The 21241-nt window shown below is 43.7% G+C and overlaps 1 protein-coding gene across 1 annotated transcript in view; it reads right to left on the bottom strand.

The window, feature by feature from the left end:
• OGDHL (oxoglutarate dehydrogenase L) overlaps positions 1-21241 on the bottom strand; it is a 73783-nt gene that overhangs the window by 17664 nt on the left and 34878 nt on the right. The window contains exons 13-15 of the mRNA XM_058189215.1: positions 15631-15759; positions 13569-13719; positions 11142-11269 (exon numbers count right to left, since the gene is read on the bottom strand). Coding sequence (XP_058045198.1) covers positions 11142-11269; positions 13569-13719; positions 15631-15759 — 408 coding nt within the window. The remainder of the gene's footprint in view (positions 1-11141; positions 11270-13568; positions 13720-15630; positions 15760-21241) is intronic.

Consider the following 21241-nt stretch of genomic DNA (forward strand, 5'->3'; position numbering starts at 1 on the left):
TAGGGTCAGCTCTGATAAGAAGTTGGACTGGAGGCTGCCAACAAATTCCGGGGCTGTTAACTGCATTTCAAAGTCCAAAAACATGTTGGAAGTTAATAATATTAAACTGCTTCCATATTATTGTTAGGTAAACATAAGAAAAATAAAAAAGAAATATAAAAAGAAATATTTTATTTTATAAGAAATATAAAAAATAAAAAAGCATAAGAGCACAAACATGCCTACCGTTCCTGTCCTACTGTTTCCTTTCATTATATCCAATTTATATAATTATTACATGCTTATACTCATATATATGCTTATATGTTGTATAGTTGCTTCATGCTTATGCTTATACATGCTGTTATGACAAATAAAAAAAAATAAAAATAAAAAAAATTAAACTTTATGGATTTCTCTTTAAAATGATGAGGAACCAAGCCTTCCTCAAAGAGTCGTCTGAAATTCTCTTTTTTTCCTATCTGTGAAAGAACAGCTAGGAAGAGCCAACCTATGGCCTTTGTTCTTCTTTTTTCCAAGAATAGAATAGAACAGAATAGAATTCTTTACTGGCCAAGTGTGATTGAACACACAAGGAATTTGTCTTGGTGCACACACTCTTGGTGTACATAAAAGAAAAGATACATTCGTCAAGAATCGTAAGATACAACACTTAATGATAGTCATAGGGAAACAGTCAATATCAATCTTAAGGATACCAGCAACAAGGTATCAACCAGAGTGACTAATAGGCTGAGCAGCCAGCCAGAGCACAGGGGACAATGCCGGAGGCAAAGACGAAGAGAAGCAAGAGGTGACCACGGGTGCAGCAACCTTGATCAGAGAGGCCCCTTCACAGGCATTTATTTATTGGAGCATTTCAAAGCATTCAATGGCATCTGGTAAATGTGGTTCCTGTGGGACAGATTTGGATGTGTGATTGCAGCCACAGTGGCTACCTTGGGCAGACCTTTCCTTGGTTTGCTTTGCTACTTCCACAACAGTTGAAAAAACAGTAATATATAGGTAGAGTTCATCTGATATGTATTTTAATCTATCTCTCCATCTGTCTGCCCATCCTTCCTTCCTTCCTTCCTTCCTTCCTTCCTTCCTTCCTTCCTTCCTTCCTTCCTTCCTTCCATCCATCCATCTCTTTTATTTATCTATTATGTTTCTATCAAGTATCTATATCTATCTGTCTATATCTATCTGTCTATATCTATCTATCTATATCTATCTCCATCCATCCATCCATCCATCCAGAATATCAGCAAATAGCCCGAGCCTGTAAAGATGAAGTGAGGAAAGCTAAGGCTCACAATGAACAAAGGTTTACGACAAAAGGAAAAAATAACCCCCCAAAAAAGCTTCTTCCAACATGTTAAAAACAAGAAAAAGGTCAAGGAAACAATTGGTCCATTGCTGGGAGAAAGTGGCAAGAAGTGACAAGCAACAGAGAAAGCAGAACTACTTAACTCATTTTTTTGCATCTGTCTTTACACAAAGGGAAAAAACAGTCCAACCTATCAAAAATAGCACCACAAAAAACAGATTAGGAACATGTTAAAATTAAAATAGGGAAGAAAATGGTAAGTGAACACCTGTCTTCCCTAAATGAGTTCAAATCACCAGGACCGGATGGATTACACCCCAAGGTTCTGAAGAAACTGGCAGACGTGATCTCAGAACCACTGAACTATATCTTTCAAAGATCCTGGAGCACAGGGGAGCTGCCAGAGGACTGGAAAAGAGCTGATGTGGTTCCCATCTTCAAAAAAGGAAAAAAAACAGACCCAGGAAACTACAGACCTATCAGCCTGACCTCAATACCAGGGAAGATTCTGGAAAAGATAATCAAGCAACGAATCACCGAACACCTAGAAGCAAACAAAGTAATAACCAAAAGCCAACATGAGTTTGTCAAAAACAGATCACACCAGACTAATCTTATTGCATTCTTTGACAAAGTGACAAAATTAGTGGACCAGAGGAATACTGTCAATATAATTTACTTGGACTTCAGTAAGGCATTTGATAAAATAGACCATAACCTACTACTAGATAAAGTAGAAAAATGTGGGTTAGACAGCATCACCACCAGATGGATTCGTAACTGCCTGACCAACCGTGCTCAATGTGTAGTCCTCAATGGAACTACATCCACATGGAGGGAAGTATGCAGTAGAGTACCCCAAGGCTCTGTTTTAGCCCCAGTACTCTTCAACATCTTCATCAATGACTTGGACGAGGGGATAGATGGGGAACTCATCAAATTTGCAGATGACACCAATCTGGCAGGAATAGCCAACACTCCAGAAGATAGGCTCAAGATACAGAAGGATCTGGACAGACTTGAACATTGGGTGTTAGGGTTAGGGTTAGCTAAAACCAACCCTGCCTACAGTAAACTTAGATCACGTCCTGATCTATCTTTTCTGCAATGGATACGTTCTCGTGAACTCCGCACAGAACTTAAAAGAAGGCAAGACAATGGTGAATCCAACCTATACATTGACTACCGTGTTGATTACATAAAAAATAAAACCTACAATCAAAAAACCACCTCCAAACCCCCCATCACCCAAAACAATCAACCAGCCATCCCAATATTCAATCAATTATTTTATTTATTTATTTATTATTTAAATTTGTATACCGCCCTTCTCCCGAAGGACCGGTTCACAGCCAGATAAAATAGACAATAATATTACAATATAAATACCATTAAAATACAATTAAAAAACTTATTCCATTGGCCGAAATTAAAATTTAGAATAAATGATAAAAAACCCATTAAAAACCCACAAATTTAAAAACTAATCCAGTCCTGCGCAGATAAATAAGTGTGTTTTAAGCTCGCGACGGAAGGTTCGGAGGTCCGGAAATTGACGAAGTCCTGGGGGGAGTTCGTTCCAGAGGGCGGGAGCCCCCACAGAGAAGGCCCTTCCTCTGGGTGTTGCCAGACGACACTGTCTCGCTGACGGCACCCTGAGGAGTCCCTCTCTGTGAGAGCGCACGGGTCGGTGAGAGGTATTCGGTAGCAGTAGGCGGTCCCGTAAATAGCCCGGCCCTATGCCATGGAGCGCTTTGAAGACGTTCACCAGAACCTTGAAGCGCACCCAGAAAGCCACAGGTAGCCAGTGCAGTCTGCGCAGGATAGGTGTCATACGGGAGCCACGAGGGGCTCCCTCTATCACCCGCGCAGCCGCATTCTGGACTAACTGAAGCCTCCGGATGCCCCTCAAGGGGAGCCCCATGTAGAGAGCATTGCAGTAATCCAGACGAGACGTCACGAGGGCGTGAGTGACTGTGCACAAGGCATCCCGGTCTAGAAAGGGGCGCAACTGGCGCACCAGGCGAACCTGGTGGAAAGCTCTCCTGGAGACGGCCGTCAGGTGGTCTTCAAAAGACAGCCGTTCATCCAGGAGAACGCCCAGATTGCGCACCCTCTCCATCGGGGCCAGTGACTCGCCCCCAACAGTCAGCCGAGGACTCAGCTGACTGTACCGGGATGCCGGCATCCACAGCCACTCTGTCTTGGAGGGATTGAGCTTGAGCCTGTTTCTCCCCATCCAGACCCGTACGGCTTCCAAACACCGGGACAGCACTTCGATGGCTTCATTGGGGTGGCCCGGTGTGGAAAAGTACAGCTGGGTGTCATCAGCGTACAGCTGGTACCTCACACCGAAGCCACTGATGATCTCACCCAGCGGTTTCATAGATGTTGAACAGAAGGGCGAGAGAATCGACCCCGCGGCACCCCACAAGTGAGGCGCCTCGGGCCGACCTCTGCCCCCGTCAACACCGTCTGCGACCGGTCGGAGAGATAGGAGGAGAACCACCGATAAACGGTGCCTCACTCCCAATCCTCCAACCGGCGCAGCAGGATACCATGGTCGATGGTATCAAAAGCCGCTGAGAGGTCTAATAGGACCAGGGCAGAGGAACAACCCTGTCCCTGGCCCTCCAGAGATCATCCACCAACGCAACCAAAGCCGCCTCAGTGCTGTAACCGGCCGGAAACCGGACTGGAACGGGTCTAGATAGACAGTTTCATCCAGGTGCAGGGGAAACTGATATGCCACCATACTCTCTACAACCTTCGCCGCTGGCGGGTTGGAGACCGGACGATAATTACCTAAAACAGCCGGGTCCAGGGAAGGCTTCTTGAGGAGGGGCCTCACCACCGCCTCTTTCAAGGCGGCCGGAAAGACTCCCTCCAACAAGGAAGCGCTCGTAATCGCCTGGAGCCAGCCTCGTGTCACCTCCTGAGTGGCCAGCACCAACCAGGAGGGCACGGGTCCAGTAAACACGTGGTGGCATTCAATCTACCCAGCAACCTGTCCATGTCCTCGGGAGCCACAGGGTCAAACTCATCCCAGACAATATCACCAAGACCGCCCTCAGACGCCCCATCTGAATCACCGCAATTTTGGTCCAGACCGTCCCGAAGCTGAACGATTTTATCGTATAGATAACCGTTAAACTCCTCAGCACATCCCTGCAACGGGTCATCCCGCTCCCCCTGGTGAAGGAGGGAGCGGGTCACCCGAAACAGGGCGGCTGGGCGGTTATCTGCCGACGCAATGAGGGAAGAGGCGAGCAACGCTTCCCTCAGTGCCACTAGGTAGGTCCTAGTATAGGATCTAACTAGTGTCCGATCAGCCTCTGAACGGCTGGACCTCCAGGAACTCTCTAGGCGTCTTCTCCGGCGTTTCATCCCCCTCAGCTCCTCGGAGAACCAAGGAGCCGGTTGGGATCTGCGCCGGGTCAGAGGCCGCAGAGGCACGACACGGTCTAAAGCCCCAGCCGCAGCCCGTTCCCAGGCTGCGGCTAGTTCCTCCACTGTGCCATGAGCCAGACCCTCAGAAAATGGCCCAAGCTCCGTCCGGAACCTCTCCGGGTCCATCAGGCGCCTGGGACGGTACCAACGTAATGGTTCCGTCTCCCTGCGGTGTTGGGTAGCGGTCAGAAAGTCTAGGCGAAGGAGAGAGTGATCTGACCATGACAAAGGTTCTGTGACTATATCTCTCAAGTCCAGATCCTTCAACCACTGACCAGAGATAAAAATCAAGTCCAGTGTGCCTCCCCCGATGTGAGTGGGGCCATCCACTACTTGAGCCAGGTCCAAGGCCGTCATGGAGGCCATGAACTCCCGAGCCACTGTTGATGACGAGCCAGCCATCCAAACAGCCATTCAAGCAGCCATCCAAACAGCCATCACCCAACCAGCCATCCAAACAGCCATCCAACCAACCATCCAAACAGCCATCCAAACAGCCATCCAAACAGCCATCCAAAAAGCCATCCAGACAACCATCCAAACAGCCATCCAAACAGCTATCCAACCAACCATCTCAACAAACAGTCAAGTACCCAACATCCAAATACTCACCTCCCAAATCATCCATCCACCCTTCCAACCACCTATACAACCACCTGTTCTACACAACCCTCAACCAACTAACATCCAAAACTAGGTATGCACGCCCCTTACCTCTTCAACACCAATCACTACAGATCTCAAATGCAGATTGATAAATGCAAGAAGCATTGTTAACAAATTACCTGAATTTATCCTCTTGTTACACAGTGGTTCATTTGATATCATTTGTTTGTGAAACATGGCTGAACTCATCCCTTCCTGACTCCATTGTTTCAAACAAAGAATATCAAGTTTATCGATCAGATCGTGAAAACCGAAGAGGTGGTGGAGTGGCTATCTTTTACAAAAAGTCACTGAATCTAAAAAACATTCAAGTTGCACATAAACTTTGTCTTCCTGAAACTATTGTATGCGACCTATCCCTTAACACCACACTTCGATTCTTACTATGCTACAGAGCCCCTGACTACGACATTACTCATGCAAATATGTTAACCTCACTGCTAACATGGGCTACCTCTTGCCCATATCCTCTCATCTTCTTGGGTGACCTAAATCTACCTCTTATTAATTGGATTACTAATGAATGTACAACTGATCCAATCCATACTACACTATACAACGCTGTTACAAACCTAGGTCTTGAACAACTTGTAACTAACAATACAAGACTCAACAATTGTCTTGACCTCATCTTCTGCAACAACACAAACTCAATTTATGGACTACAAATTAAAGAACCCTTTTCCAAGAGCAACCACTGCACGATTGACTTTCATCTCAATATACGCCCTTACATAAATCGTCATAACAATAGCATTCCTAACTACAACTTCAAAAAAGCCAACTATGACCTTATAAACAACGATCTCTTATCTCTGGATTGGCAAAATCTGTTTGCAACCTGTATAACTGCTGAAGACCACTATAGAGTTTTCCTACTTGAAATCAATAGAGTCATTAAACTATACATACCACAAACGACCACCAAGATCAGGAAAAGCAAATTACCCATATCAATAAAAAAGCTTCAATCAAAAAGAAAATCCCTCTGGAGAAGAAATAAAAAAGGCTATGTAGCAAATTTCAAAAACCGCTACAGAAATATATGCAACCAAATAAAAACTGAATGCACAAATTACCACACCAAGCAAGAAGAGGACTTGTGCACAAATTCCATTCGTGCCTTTTATAATTTTGTGAACAATAAACTTAAAGACTCAAGATCCATCCCACCACTAAAAGATTCTAACGGCAAAGAATGCAATGACGAAACAGTTAAAGCAAACCTCTTCAACATATTCTTTGGCTCAGTTTTTGTTAACAGCGATGACACATATCCGACATTCCCAAATCGTACCAGCAATGAGTACGACGACTTAACACATATAGATTTCACAGAAGATAATGTTGGAAAAGCTCTTCATAACTTGAAACCATCCCTATCTATTGGATCCGATGAACTATGTGCATACTTTTTAAAAAAACTTTCCACTAATATAGCAGAACCCCTAAGCATAATCTTTGATAAAGCTTTCACGACCAGTTCCCTTCCCAAACTTTGGTCACTAGTCACAGTCATCCCAATCTTCAAAAAAGGAGACCCCAGCTTAGTTGAAAATTACAGACCAATCTCTCTGTACTGCATCACCTGCAAAGTTATGGAATCAATCATCAACCAATCCATTACCTTCCACTTAGAAACAAACAGCCTACTCTCTAATAAACAATCTGGTTTCAGGAAAAAATTATAATGTAACTTACAACTTCTCCACTGTAAAAACATATGGACTACAAATCTTGATCAAGGCAAAACAATAGATGCAATCTACATAGACTTCTGCAAAGCTTTTGACTCAGCAGCACACGATAAACTTCTCCTAAAGCTAAAATCCTATGGCATTTCAGGACCCATTCACAAATGGATATCTGCTTTTCTGTCCAACAGACAACAAATGGCCAAAATTGGCAATGCTCTATCAAATCCTGTTCCTGTCAAGAGTGGCCTTCCTCAAGCCAGCGTTCTTGGACCAACACTCTTCATACTATACATAAATGATCTTTGTGACCATATCTCAAGTAATTGTGTTCTCTTTGCTAACGATGTCAAACTATTTAACACCACAGACAATACATCTACCATTCAAAAAGACCTTGATCATCTAACCGCTTGGTCTAAAACTTGGCAACTCCAAATCTCAATCAGCAAATGCTCAGTCTTACATATTGGAAAAAAGAACCCAAACACTAAGTACATGCTTGATGGATATTACCTTACAGATGACCCCCACCCTGTTAAAGACCTTGGAGTTTTCATGTCAAATGATCTAAGTGCCAAAGCCCACTGCAACTACATAGCAAAAAAGGCTCTAAGAGTTGTAAACCTAATCTTGAGTAGCTTCTTTTCCAAAAAAACACTATACTACTAACCAGAGCATATAAAACATTTGCTAGGCCAATCCTTGAATACAGCTCGCCTGTCTGGAACCCATACCACATTTCTGGCATCAATACAATTGATGTATTGATGTACTGTAAGAAGCTTGTTATTAAAACACAGCTGCCTGCAATTACTGCAGGTTCAAGTCCCACCAGGTCCAAGGTTGACTCAGCCTTCCATCCTTTATAAGGTAGGTAAAATGAGGACCCAGATTGTTGGGGGGGCAATAAGTTGACTTTGTAAATATACAAATAGAATGAGACTATTGCCTTACACACTGTAAGCCGCCCTGAGTGTTCGGAGAAGGGCGGGATATAAATGTAAACAAAACAAAACAAAAACAATTGAACGTGTCCAGAAATATTTTACAAGAAGAGTTCTCCATTCCTCTGAAAAGAACAAAATACCTTATGCCACCAGACTTGAAATCCTAGGCTTAGAAAACTTAGAACTCCTTCGCCTTCGATAAGACCTAAGTTTAACTCATAGAATCATCTACTGTAATGTCCTTCCTGTTAAAGACTACTTCAGCTTTAGTTGCAATAATACAAGAGCAACCAATAGATTTAAACTTAATGTTAACCGCTTTAACCTAGATTGCAGAAAATATGACTTCTGTAACAGAATCATCAGTGCTTGGAACACTTTACCTGACTCTGTGGTCTCTTCCCATAATCCCAAAAGCTTTAACCAAAAACTTTCTACTATTGACCTCACCCCATTCCTAAGAGCACAAACGTGCCTACCGTTCCTGTCCTATTGTTTTTCTTTTTTTCTTCATATATATATATATATATATGCTTATACCACCTTATATTTCCTCATATATATGTTTATATACTATATAATCTTTTGTGCTTATATATATTGTTACGACAAATAAAAATAAATAAATAAATAAAAATAAATAAAATCTAACAAAATGAAATTCAATGGTGAAAAAAGTAAGGTTCTAAATTTAGGCAAGAAAACAAAATGCACAGGTACAGTATATCTAGTACCTTGCTCAATAGTAGTAACTGTGAGAGGGATCTTGGAGTCCTAGTGGACAACCATTTAGATATGAGCCAGCCGTGTGCAGCAGCTGCCAAAAAGCCCAACACAGTCCTAGGCTGCATAAACAGAGGGATAGAATCAAGATCACGTGAAGTGTTAATACCACTTTATAATGCCTTGGTAAGGCCACACTTGGAATACTGCATTCAGTTTTGGTTGCCACGATGTAAAAAAGATGTTGAGACTCTAGAAAGAGTGCAGAGAAGAGCAACAAAGATGATTAGGGGACTGAAGGCTAAAACATATGAAGAACGGTTGCAGGAACTGGGTATGCCTAGTTTAATGAAAAGAAGGACTAGGGGAGACATAATAGCAGTGTTCCAATATCTCAGGGGCTGCCACAAAGAAAAGGGAGTCAAACTATTCTCCAAAGCACCTGAGGGTAGAACAAGAAGCAATGGGTGGAAACTAATCAAGGAGAGAAGCAACTTAGAACTAAGGAGAAATTTCCTGACAGAACAATTAATCAATAGAATAACTTTCCTCTAGACGTTGTAAATGCTCTAACACTGGAAGTTTTTAAGAAGATGTTGGATAGCCATTTGTCTGAAGTGGTGTAGGGTTTCCTGCCTAAGCAGGGGGTTGGACTAGAAGACCTCTAAGGTCCCTTCCAACTCTGTTATTCTATTCTATTTAAATGCAATTCCAATTCAATTCCCACATGGCTAGCTTGATCCAATGGACAAAGTCCCAGTTCTCTCCAACCTGTGTTGAGACACTCGTCCCAGCAACCCCTGGTGCTATGCAAATGCAAAGCATCTACAACCGGTGTCTGAGTAAATAAGTAAAATCATTTCTGCTTGTGAGAATATTCTTTCTTCTTGCCACAATTATCATTAAATATATATATATATATATATATATATATATATATATATATATATATATATATATATATATATATATATATATATATATATATATATATATATATATATATATATATATATATATATATATATATATATATATATATATATATATATATATATATATATCTTCCTATGAAAAGGATACTAGGTATTTTAACATTGTTATGGCCCCAACAATCAAAGCAAAGGTTATGGAAGCAGTATTTTTATCTGAGGAGTCCATTGTTATTATCTTTGTACCAATATATTTAAAAGTCAATTAAAAGAATTTGTGAAACATCAAATAGTACCATAACAGTCTTTTGCCTAATTATAATATTTGTTACTGCAATTTTATATCTTTTCTCTCTTGTTTCAAGAAGTTTCAGGAAGCAGATGTTATTCTTTCGTGCAGGACTGGCTTAATAGGGTTTTTAAACATGGATTTTATTGAGGTTTATTTTATATTTTGTATTGTATTTTAAATTTAGACTTTATTGAATAAGTTTTTTAAATAGTGTTTTTATTGTAACATATTGTATTATTTTATCTGCCTGTTCACCGCCCTGAGTCCTTTGGGAGAAGGGCGTTATAAAAATTAAATTATTATTATTATTATTATTATTATTATTATTATTATTATTATTATTATTATTATTATTATTATTATTATTTCGTTTTTTAAAAAATTTAAATCACTTGCTATTAAAAATGTTAAAGCAATTATTCCTCTACTTTTATACCCATCATAGCACTCATACCATGAGCCTCTTTATTTGCTTCTCTCTTTTAGAATTTTTACAACTCACTCCATTTATGCTATATATAAATAAGCGGTATTTCATTCAGAGAACATCATGCTGAAGGATAATTGGAATGTATTTTCCACTACAAGTTCAACCACTGTAATGGCATTACTGTAGGATACAGTTAGGCGGAGCCCGAGGGAGGGGTCAAACGTGTCACCAGTCGTCTCGAGTCACTTTGCATCCACAAGTGATCGAAGTCCAGCTCTCCTTGAATTCCATTAGTTCTTACCTACCACCAACTGGCTTTGACCATTAGTAGTTCAGATTCTTCTAGAGAGCTTTAGCAAAGAATAAACCTATAAATTCACTGAATAGCCTGGACTCCTTATTTCCTTCGCTTGACATTACTATTATCACAATGAAGAATGATTTGCTGCATGTTATAATTCCTTCCCAATGGTAGCCACCTAAAAATTATGTTAATGGAAAAGGGTTTATTTCCTGGTGCAACACAATAAAAGAGGTCCAGATTTATTTATTTTTTTTAAAAAGTCATGAGTTGTTTTTAGAAAAATCTAATGAATACATTGACATGATACCAAAATACAGTTCAATCTGATTATCAAAGCTATGCACATACATTTAAGCTAAATAACTCCGAAGAAAACCATCCAACTTACCCAAGACTCCGTATTCTGAAAGAGAGCTATTGCACACGGTATATGGAGCCTGTTGCTCCCACAGGTGGTTCATAGGAACACAAGTCCTTTTGTCGACATTTTGATCATGCAGCACATGGTGGCGATGGCTACCAAGGTTTTCAGCAAGCCAGTTGAAAAGAATTGGGATGGGGGGGGGAATGCAACAGAGGTGTGAAACACTGAACATTTGGCCACCTTAAATATATTACTTGCAAGAACTTTCATTGAGTCCCAAAGGTGCTTTTCCAAAAAGCAACTGGACTTTATTTTTTTGCTTTGAAAATGTTTTGCTTTTCATCCAAGAACTGAAGAAGCTTCTTGGAACAGAAGCAAAACGTTTTCAAAGAAAAAACAAAAGTCCAGTTGCTTTTTGGAAAAGCACCTTTGGGGCAACCATGACCTGGATGATGGAGAATCTCCATAGGCAATTTTACTTGTGCAGTCTCTCTCTGACCGCTGCAGGATTCAGGCCAAAATATGGTATTTTGCCTTTAACCAAAGGAGTTCCCAACCTTACATTCAACTTAAATCGGGGCTGTCCTGGCTGGCATCTCACATGCTTTCCCAACCTGAAGATCGCATGAATGCACAACTGATGTCAATATACTGATATCAAAAAAATTTTTTAAAAAATAATAATTTGGAGGAATGGGATAAAGCCCTTAAACAGGATGCTGCTGCCTCTCAGCCGCTGAAGGTAACTTTGGCACTGTTGTTATGCAACACATGAAGCTTTTCGAGTTAAGCAGTTATACTCCATAAAATATGAAGTGTGGAAGCTATTACACAACACGGCTGCTTTCCCTCCAATTCTATCATTGCTCATTGCTTTTAGACATGAACGGTTTGCATGGTGCCTCTTTAGTTTCCAGGTCCTTAAGCAATCCTCAAGACTGGGACTTGAAAGAGTGCATTCTTTGCTACCCACCCTCCACTCATTCGCTGCTAAGAGGCCCCTCGAGCCCCATTAATCAGCATTAGAATGGGGCACCCAGGACCATTCTCAAAACAGAGATGACTGAAGTAATTACTGTAATCCATTAACTCCCAAAGCAAGGCTAACTGAGTGAAACACACCAATATGTTCAACTTCTAGAACCACGAAAGAAAAAAAAGGGGCCATTACCCTGAAAAAAGCTATTCTGTGAACATATGGTCCCCCAAGCTGCAGGCAGGAGCTCTGATCTCCTGATGCAACTAGCAATGAGCTCTTAGCACAGTGTAACTCCGAAACAAATTAAGATGATTAAAAAAAAAAACCGAGACCAGTTTGACTCAAAGGTGAGAAAATGACTATGAAAAGCTAATTAAGAGAGCAAATTTAGTTCACTTCTCACCTCATTTAAAAACAAAAGAGCAAGCTTGAATGGCGAACTTTCTTCTAGTTTCAGAATAAAACAGGGACCAGTTATCCCATAATAAATAACTTTTTCTGTAAGGGGTGGTAATCTTTGTCATTTTTACTAAACCATACAGAGAAAGAGAGACTACTATTCCTTTGGAAATTGTAAAGTTCTAAATCATATTTAGAAAGCAAATGATAATTGTAATAGCAATTTCTGAATGGTGTCCACATTTCTTTGAAAGCTGAAGTGAAAATATCATCACAAATTTCATGCAGTTCCTTTCTATTCTCCACATTTACGCAAAAAAAAAAAATCCACTCCTGACACTTCTAGGGATTCTTGCAGTCAGTTTCTGCAAGAAATTCGGAGATTCATATTTTGCTGCCCATATAATTGTATCTTGTTTTTAACTAATGTTCCAAGCGTTCAGTAGTGCTTTTCACTTACCTTCGTTACCGGTTTGGAACTGTGAGCTCATGTATGGCATTTCTATGCACGCACAGAAGCTTCTGCGCATGTGCAGAGCATCCATGATGACATCCGGGTGGGTGGGCAGAGCCTCCTGCCGCCGCCACTACTGGTTCACCCAAACTGGGGTGAACCAGTAGAAACCCACCACTGCAAGCATTACAGAAAAAATGCATGCCAATAACACACCCTAATTTTGAGGTAGGCAAGTCTGAGCACCAATTCTTACTAAAATATTCATGTTTGTCCCAAAGGTGCTTTTTCCAAAAGGCAACTGGGCTTTCTTGATTTTTTTTCCCCTTGAAAGTGTTTCACTTCTCACCCAAGAAGCATTTTCAGTTCTTATTGAATGGTGGGGAATGGAAGGATTTATTTACTTTGCAGTTCTTTGCAATCCTTCCATTCCCCACATTCGATCAGAACTGAAGAAGCTTCTTGGGTGAGAAGCGAAACGTTTTTGAGGGGGAAAAAACCAAGAAAGCCCAGTTGCCTTTTGGAAAAAGCACCTTTGGGACAATCTGGGTGACAGATTTGTCTCCATAAATCCTTTTATGTTTTCTCCCCAGTGCATGGCAGGTGATTGACAACTCACCTGAAAGTCCCCCGTTCCACATCCTGGCCACTTAACCGGACATGGATGCCCTCTTTCAGTAAGGACCCAAAAGCCATGTATTCTCCCAGAGCCCAGTCAACAACCCGGTTTGTGGTCATTTCTAGTCGGCTTTTCAAAATCCGAGAAAGTCCTAAAGGTGGCAGAGGAGGAAAAAAGGAGTCATGACTGGAGGCCAATGGACCTTTTTCTCAGTCACAAAGCAACACCAGAAGGAGGAAGGAGTTCATATTAGGCTTGTTCTCCGCCTGGAGTTACTTATAACATAATAAAGGTGGGGATAAAAATCTAATAAATACATAAATAAACCATCCATATCAGTTATCTCAAAGAGCTGAAAGACATAATACATGAATTTAATGGTGGCCTCATCTAAACCTTAAATTCACTTTCCTTCTTGACTCTTCTGCATTTCTGCTGGCTGCTACACTCCAGTTAGACTCACAAAACTTCCACGCAATTACTGTAAGTTCCTGCTAGGTTCCAGTCCTGCCTTATTATTTACCTTGTTGTTATTAAATAACAGAATACTTTGAGTACACATATAAAGCCTCGCAATAATTAATACCTTAATCCTCCTTATACCTCATAGTAGTAACATATTTGCATTTAAAACTGAATTCTTAGACTGGTATCTATCTTCCACAAACAACTTAGTATTCACCTCTCAGTTTTGTTACCATTTTTAACCTCTGCCTATTTGATTTAAATGCCTACCTTTTTACTTTAAATTGTGTTATTCATGAAATAAGAAACAAAATGCTGCAGAAATACTTATTAACAAATAAAGCACATTCTGTATTTCATTAATGGAAGAATGAATGATTTGCTGAATTTGTGACATTTTGAAACAGAAGCAAAGGCTCTGTTTATACTTATATTAAGGCTTAATATTCCTAAAATAAGCAAGTTTTCACTTTGTTGCAACTGACAGTTTCAATTCTAGTATGTCTGATAAACTAAAATTGTCAATTGTCTCTTCAAAATTAGAAATATTTACAGATGCCCATAAAGTAACAAGCAGATGGTTACTTTTCAGTGATCCAGAAATGTCTATCTGGATTTAACCAAATATTCATCTTTCAAACTTTCTAGCAACTACAGAACTGCTATTAGCCACACCTCATACGCATGGCTTCCTTCAAATGCTTCCTAATGAGTAAAGATATTGTAACTTAGTAAGAACATTTTTGTTAATTGTATGCCACTTGGACACAAAACATTAGAGAATTATAATTGAAAGCATTGAAATAAAGGCTTCTAGGGAATTTTAATTGCCCAAACCTCCTGTGGATCAGTCTCAAAGGAAGAGGAAAAAAAATAAAATATAGCCAGCTGATTGAATAATTTGTTATTAGACCTACACAGCATGACTAGAGATACAAAGATGTGAAAATATGTTGTTAGTTCATGAGAAAGTTGACTCTTTAGAGAAGCTGGATAGTGGTTAGGAGAACCTGTTAAAGCAGAGGGTTTTTAAATGTAGAGATAGAGAAAGATCGAAGTAGGCACAACTTTTGCTTTCCTTCACAACCCTGCCTTTCTGGCTTATTTCTTCTTTCTACTTTTTTTTAATAGTCCATCATGCAAAAAAAAAATTTCTTTTAACTTTGCATGTTCGCTTGGAAGAATGTGCAGGTACAATGAGCTCCATTGTAAAAGGCACAAGGCTTGTGTTTACAATCAATAAGAACATCTGCTATTACTGCATTTACTTTATTACCTGATTACTTCATTTACCATTGAGCTAGCACTAATTCCAACGTGGTATTTGCCTAGGTCATTAAAGCTAATGACTTCTTCCTGATGGTTTCACTTCGGTTTCTTAGAAAAGCATAATTAATGAACTGGACATTCAAATCCGATATTCAGATTCAAATAGTGATGATGCCCACTGCTACGTAAATGCTTCTTCTTTGGAAAATCCTCATTGGAACGAGGGAAAAAACAAAAGGTTGCATCTTTGTGGGATCCAAGCCCCAGCTGTCTGGAAGAGAAGAGAAGCTCATATTCCCAACCCAGAAGGAAGGAAGCTGTTTCTCACCTCCGTGTATTTTGAAGCCTTCAAGGGGCACAGAGCTGGCAACTTGGCCAATATGGGTCAATAGCTCCTCGGGGATGCCTGTGGGAGGACAGGTCATACTCTTTGGTTCACCATCCAAGTTAAAAAACCCTGGAAAATAGAGACATTTGGAATAGTATGCCATTGAGTGAAACCATTGACTCAAAACACTGAGTCCTCTCTCTCCCTCTCTCTCTCTCTCCCCCACTCCCTCCCTCCCTCCCTCCCTCCCTCTCCTCTCTCTGAAAGTCAATTGAGGAATCACAGCAAAAGATGCCATATACAAAGAACAAAAGAACAGAGTTGGAAGGGACCTCAGAAGTCTTCTAGTCCAACCACCTGCTCAAGCAAGAGGCCCTCTACCATTCCAGACAAGTGGCTGTCCAGTCTCTTCTTAAAAGTGTTGGAGCACCCACGACTTCTGAAGGCCAGCCCTTCCACTGGTTTTATTTATTTATTTATTTATTTATTTATTTATTTATTTATTTATTTATTTATTTATTTATTTATTTATTTATTTATTTATTTATTTATTTATTTATTTATTTATTAGATTTCTAGACCGCCCTTCTCCCGAAGGACTCAGGGCGGTGTACAGCCTTATTAAAACACATAGGTACACAATAAATTTAAAATACATTTAAAATGAAATATTTAACCAGCCAATTTAAAACTAAAAACGGTCAAACGACCGATATAAAACCCTAAACTATAAAATTATAAATAGATTAATACAGTTTAAAATTCAATTAAAACTAAGTTAAACTAAAATATCAAATTAAAATAATATTTAGGCTAGCCCCGCCCGATTGAATAGCAGAGTCTTCAGTTCCTGCTTGAAGGTACGGAGGTCGGGAAGTTGGCGTAACCCAGGAGGTAACTCATTCCATAGGGTCGGTGCTACCACAGAGAAGGCTCTCCCCCTGGGGGTCACCAGCCAGCACTGTTTGGCTAATGGCACCTGGAGCAGGCCCGCTCTGTGGGAGCGCACAGGTCGTTGGGAGGCTATCGGTGGCAGAAGGCGGTCTCGTAAATAGCCTGGTCCTAAGCCATGGAGCGCTTTAGAGGTGAGCACTAACACCTTGAATTGCACCCGGAAGGCTACTGGCAGCCAGTGCAGGCCGCGCAGGATAGGTGTTATATGAGAGCAACGTGATGCTCCCACAATTACCCGCGCAGCCGCATTCTGGACTAGCTGGAGCCTCCCGGTGCTCTTCAAGGGGAGCCCCATGTAGAGAGCATTGCAATAGTCCAGGCGAGAGGTAACGAGGGCGTGAGTGACCGTGCGTAAGGAGTCCCAGTCAAGAAAGGGGCGCAACTGGCACATCAGGTGAACCTGATAAAATGCTCCCCTGGCGACGGCCGTCAAATGTTCTTCTAAAGACAGCCGATCGTCCAGGAGAACGCCCAAGTTGCGCACCCTTCCCCTGGGGGTCAGAACTTCACCCCGCACAGTCAGCGAAGGCGTAAGCTGACTGTACCGGGACGCCGGAACCCACAGCCACTCTGTCTTGGTAGGGTTGAGTTGGAGCCTATTCCTCCGCATCCAGACCCGCACGGCCTCAAGACACCGGTCCATCACCTCGACAGCTTCGTTGGGGTGGTTCGGGGTGGAAATGTACAGCTGAGTATCATCAGCGTACAGATGATAATCCACCCCGAAACCACGGATAACCTCACTCAGTGGCTTCATATAGATGTTGAACAGGAGAGGCGAGAGAACCGACCCTGAGGCACCCCACAAGTGAGGGACCTAGAGGTCGATCTCTGCCCCCCTGCCAACACCGTCTGCAAACGGTCAGAGAGATAGGACAAGAACCACCGATAAACGGTGCCTCCCACTCCCAATCCCTCCAACCGCCGCAGCAGGATACCATGGTCGATGGTATCAAAAGCCGCTGAGAGATCTAACAGGACCGGACAGAGGAACATCCCCTGTCCTGAGCCCTCCAGAGGTCATCCACCAAGGCGACCAAAGCCATCTCGGTGCTGTAACCAGGTCTGAAGCCGGACTGGAACAGGTCTAGAAAGACAGTTTCCTCCAGGTATTGGGGAAGCTGATACGCCACCACACTCTCAACAACCTTCGCCAAAAAGCGAAGGTTGGAGACTGGACGATAGTTCGCCAATACAGCTGGGTCCAAGGAAGGCTTCTTGAGGAGGGGCCTCACCACCGCCTCTTTCAGGGCGGCGGGAAAGGTGCCCTCCAACAAGGAGGTGTTGATAATTCCCAGGAGCCAGCCTCGTGTCACCTCCCATGTGGCCAGTACCAACCAGGAGGGACACGGGTCCAATAAACATGTGGTGGGATTCAGCCTAGCCAACAACCTGTCCATGTCGTCAGGAGTCACAGGATCGAACTCAGCCCAGGTAATATCTACAAGACTTGTCCCCATCCCCTCGCCCGGATCTATCCAATCAGTGTCCAGCCCATCCCGAATCCGAGCAATTTTATCGGACAAAATCCTCAGCACGCCCCTGCAAGGGGTCCTCCCGAGCCTCCTGCGAGAGCAGGGAGCGGGTCACCCTAAACAGGGTGGCTGGGCGGTTATCTGCCGATGCGATAAGAGCAGAGAAATAGGTATATCTCGCCGCTTTTATCGCCACTAGATAGGTCTGAATACAAGACCTAACTAGTGTTCGGTCGGATTCGATACGGCTGGACCTCCAGGCACTCTCTAGGCGTCTTTTCCGGCACTTCATCTCCCTCAACTCCTCGTTATACCAAGGAGCTGGGTGAGTTCGGCGCCGGGTCAGAGGCTGCAAAGGCACGACGCGGTCCAAAGCCCCAGCAGCCGCCCCTTCCCAGGCAGCCACCAGTTTTTCGACCGAGTCGTGGGCTAATTCCCCAGGAAATGGCCCAAGCTCCGTCAGGAACCTCTCCGGGTCCATCAGGCGCCTGGGACGGAACCATCGAACCGGCTCCATTTCCCTGCGGCGGGGTGCAGTGGTTCGAAAGTCTAGCTGAAGGAGTAAATGATCTGACCATGACAAGGGCTTAACAATTAATTCCCCTAAATCCAGATCATTTAGCCACTGTCCCGAGGCAAAAATCAGGTCCAGAGTGTTACCCCCAGTGTGGGTGGGACCATTAACTACCTGGGTCAGGTCCAAGGCCGCCATGGAAGCCATGAACTCCCGAGCTGCCGTCGACGATTCGCCCACCGACGGCAAGTTGAAATCCCCCATAACCATAAGTCTGGGGGTCTCAACCGCCGTCCCGGCTATCATCTCCGACAACTCGGGCAGGGCTGCTGCCACGCAGCAAGGAGCCAGGTACGTAACCAGCATGCCCACCTGTACCCCACGGCCCCACTTTACCAAAAGGGTTTCACAACCGGCTATCTGCGGGACAGTGACCTCCCTCGGTTCTAGACCCTCGTGAATAACAACCGCTACCCCCCCACCCCTACCCTGGGCCCTCGGTTGATGGAATGCCTGGAAACCTGGTGGGCACATCTCGATAAGGGGAACCCCCCCTTCAGCGCGCAACCAGGTCTCCGAAATGCCCATCAGGTCCGCCCCCCTCTCTTGAATAAGATCGGCTATGAGGGGGGCTTTATTCACGACGGACCTGGCATTGCATAGCATCAACCGAAGGTCCAGGTTCCTGGAGGCATAGCCACTTGGGGAACGAGGCAAGCTTGGGGGCCCGGAGCACGCAATCGCTCGCAAACAGCGAGAGCGTACTCCCCAAACATGATATGAGCCCCGCTTCCGCCATATCTGCCCCTCCCTCTTACCGTGCCGATGGACATACCCATAAAAGGTTGAGTTTTAACCTCCATAACTATCTCCGTATCAAGAACCTCCAAATCAGGAACCCTAGCAGGGACCAGCCTAACCCTCCGTGGGTGTCCCCCCCCACCCAACCCACCCTTTAAAAATCCTTCCCTCCCCGTAGATGATTTATTTAAAAGTTTAGTAAAACACGAATTTAAAAAACCCCTAAGCCTCTTTTTAGCCACATGCCACCACTCGGGATTCCAAAATCCGTCATCAAGGTAGGCCTTCGATAATATAGAGGGCCATGTCCGCGAGAGGGGGGAATCTCGCAGACTGAGAAGTTGCGTCGTTAGATACATCTCGGAAATATATGGAGATGGCCGAATCCAGTCCCAAACCAGTCTTTAAATACGATGGTAATGCAGATGTAATACTACATGGTAGGTCTCAAACCGGGAGACAAGAGTGTAATGGTCCGAGGGTGAGAAGAGATGGTCCAAAGATGTTCAAGAGATGAAATAATCCAAAAGGTGAAGAGTAAAAGTGCATGATGACAAAGATGACATAGATGACAGTAAAATAGGCCTTAAAAAGGCCATGGGGGGGGGGAGACAGCGTTACTATCACTGCCGTCAACACCACACCACCTCTGACACCAAAGTGGCAGGGGGGGCCACCTCCCCATGCATCAGCCGGTTTCAAAGACTCCATGGGGGGGGGGGAAGGCGCCCCTGCCCCTCCACCACCGCCGCCACCGCCACCATTCACAGTCAGTGCCGCCGGCGGAAAGTGGCAGACATGGCGACCAACACCCCCGTCAAGTCCGTGGGGGCCGGAGTCCAAACCCACGCCTCGCCCCAACTAACCGTGATCTTTTTCGAGGGATAAACCCCTCTTCAGGCGCTGCCACTGCCAACCGCCGAAAAACGGCCAGGCACTGGCCACCGCCCCCAATCCAGTTAGCGGGGCCTACATCCGCATCCCCCAACCGGCCGAGAATGCCTCCACACCTCCACTCCCTCTCCAAAGCACAATCTCCTTGGATCTCTGTCTCATCAAATGCTCCCCAGGAGAAAAAACCGCCTCTGGTGCCCCAGGCGTCGAACGTTGCCGCCTCTGCCATCACCGAACTGAAAAAGGACGAAAACGCTGACCGCCGCCCCAAACATGCAGGACAAGCCGGTGGCCACGCCCTCGTCCCACCGGCCAGCCGAAAACTCCTCCCGGGGGCCGAAAACCCCTCTTTGGCTTGGCACGATGTCCCACGATGTTCCACCCAACTGGACACGGTGTTCCGTCCAGTTGGGAGGGGAAAAATCCTCTTCGGGTGCTCCGGGCACTGAATGATTCCTGCCTACGACCTCCGCTACCGCCAAAAAAAGTAAACGACGGAAAACGCTGCCCGCTGCCCCAAACATGCTGGATAAGCCGGCAGTCACATTCTCGCCTCACCAGCCAGCCGAAACTCCACGAGGGGGGGTAAAAAACCCCTCGTCGGCTTGGCATGATGTTCCGCCCAACTGGGAAGGGGGGCCAAGTTGTCAGAAAGCCCCCTCCAGAAAAACTGGATAGGGGAGATTTGCCATCCCCCGCTGCATCTAGTTAGACGCCATTCTCGCGCATGCGCTTAGAGTAATGCTTTCATTGTTCTCAATGATTGTAGGTTGTAAGTATGTTAAATTCTCAGTTCCCGTTTATATCTCTGCTTTCAGGCCAAATTAGATATTAATGTAACATTGATCCAACTTAATCCTTAATCAGAATAGAGCTGGAAGGGAGAATATTGCTGCTCCACATTGGGTGAAACCTGAAGTGGTAGAAACATGGACATGAGGGGCATTTCCCTATACCTGAAATCTCCCTGATA

Source organism: Ahaetulla prasina, chromosome 6 (genome assembly GCF_028640845.1).
Source record: "Ahaetulla prasina isolate Xishuangbanna chromosome 6, ASM2864084v1, whole genome shotgun sequence".
Classification (NCBI taxonomy): Eukaryota; Metazoa; Chordata; class Lepidosauria; order Squamata; family Colubridae; genus Ahaetulla; species Ahaetulla prasina.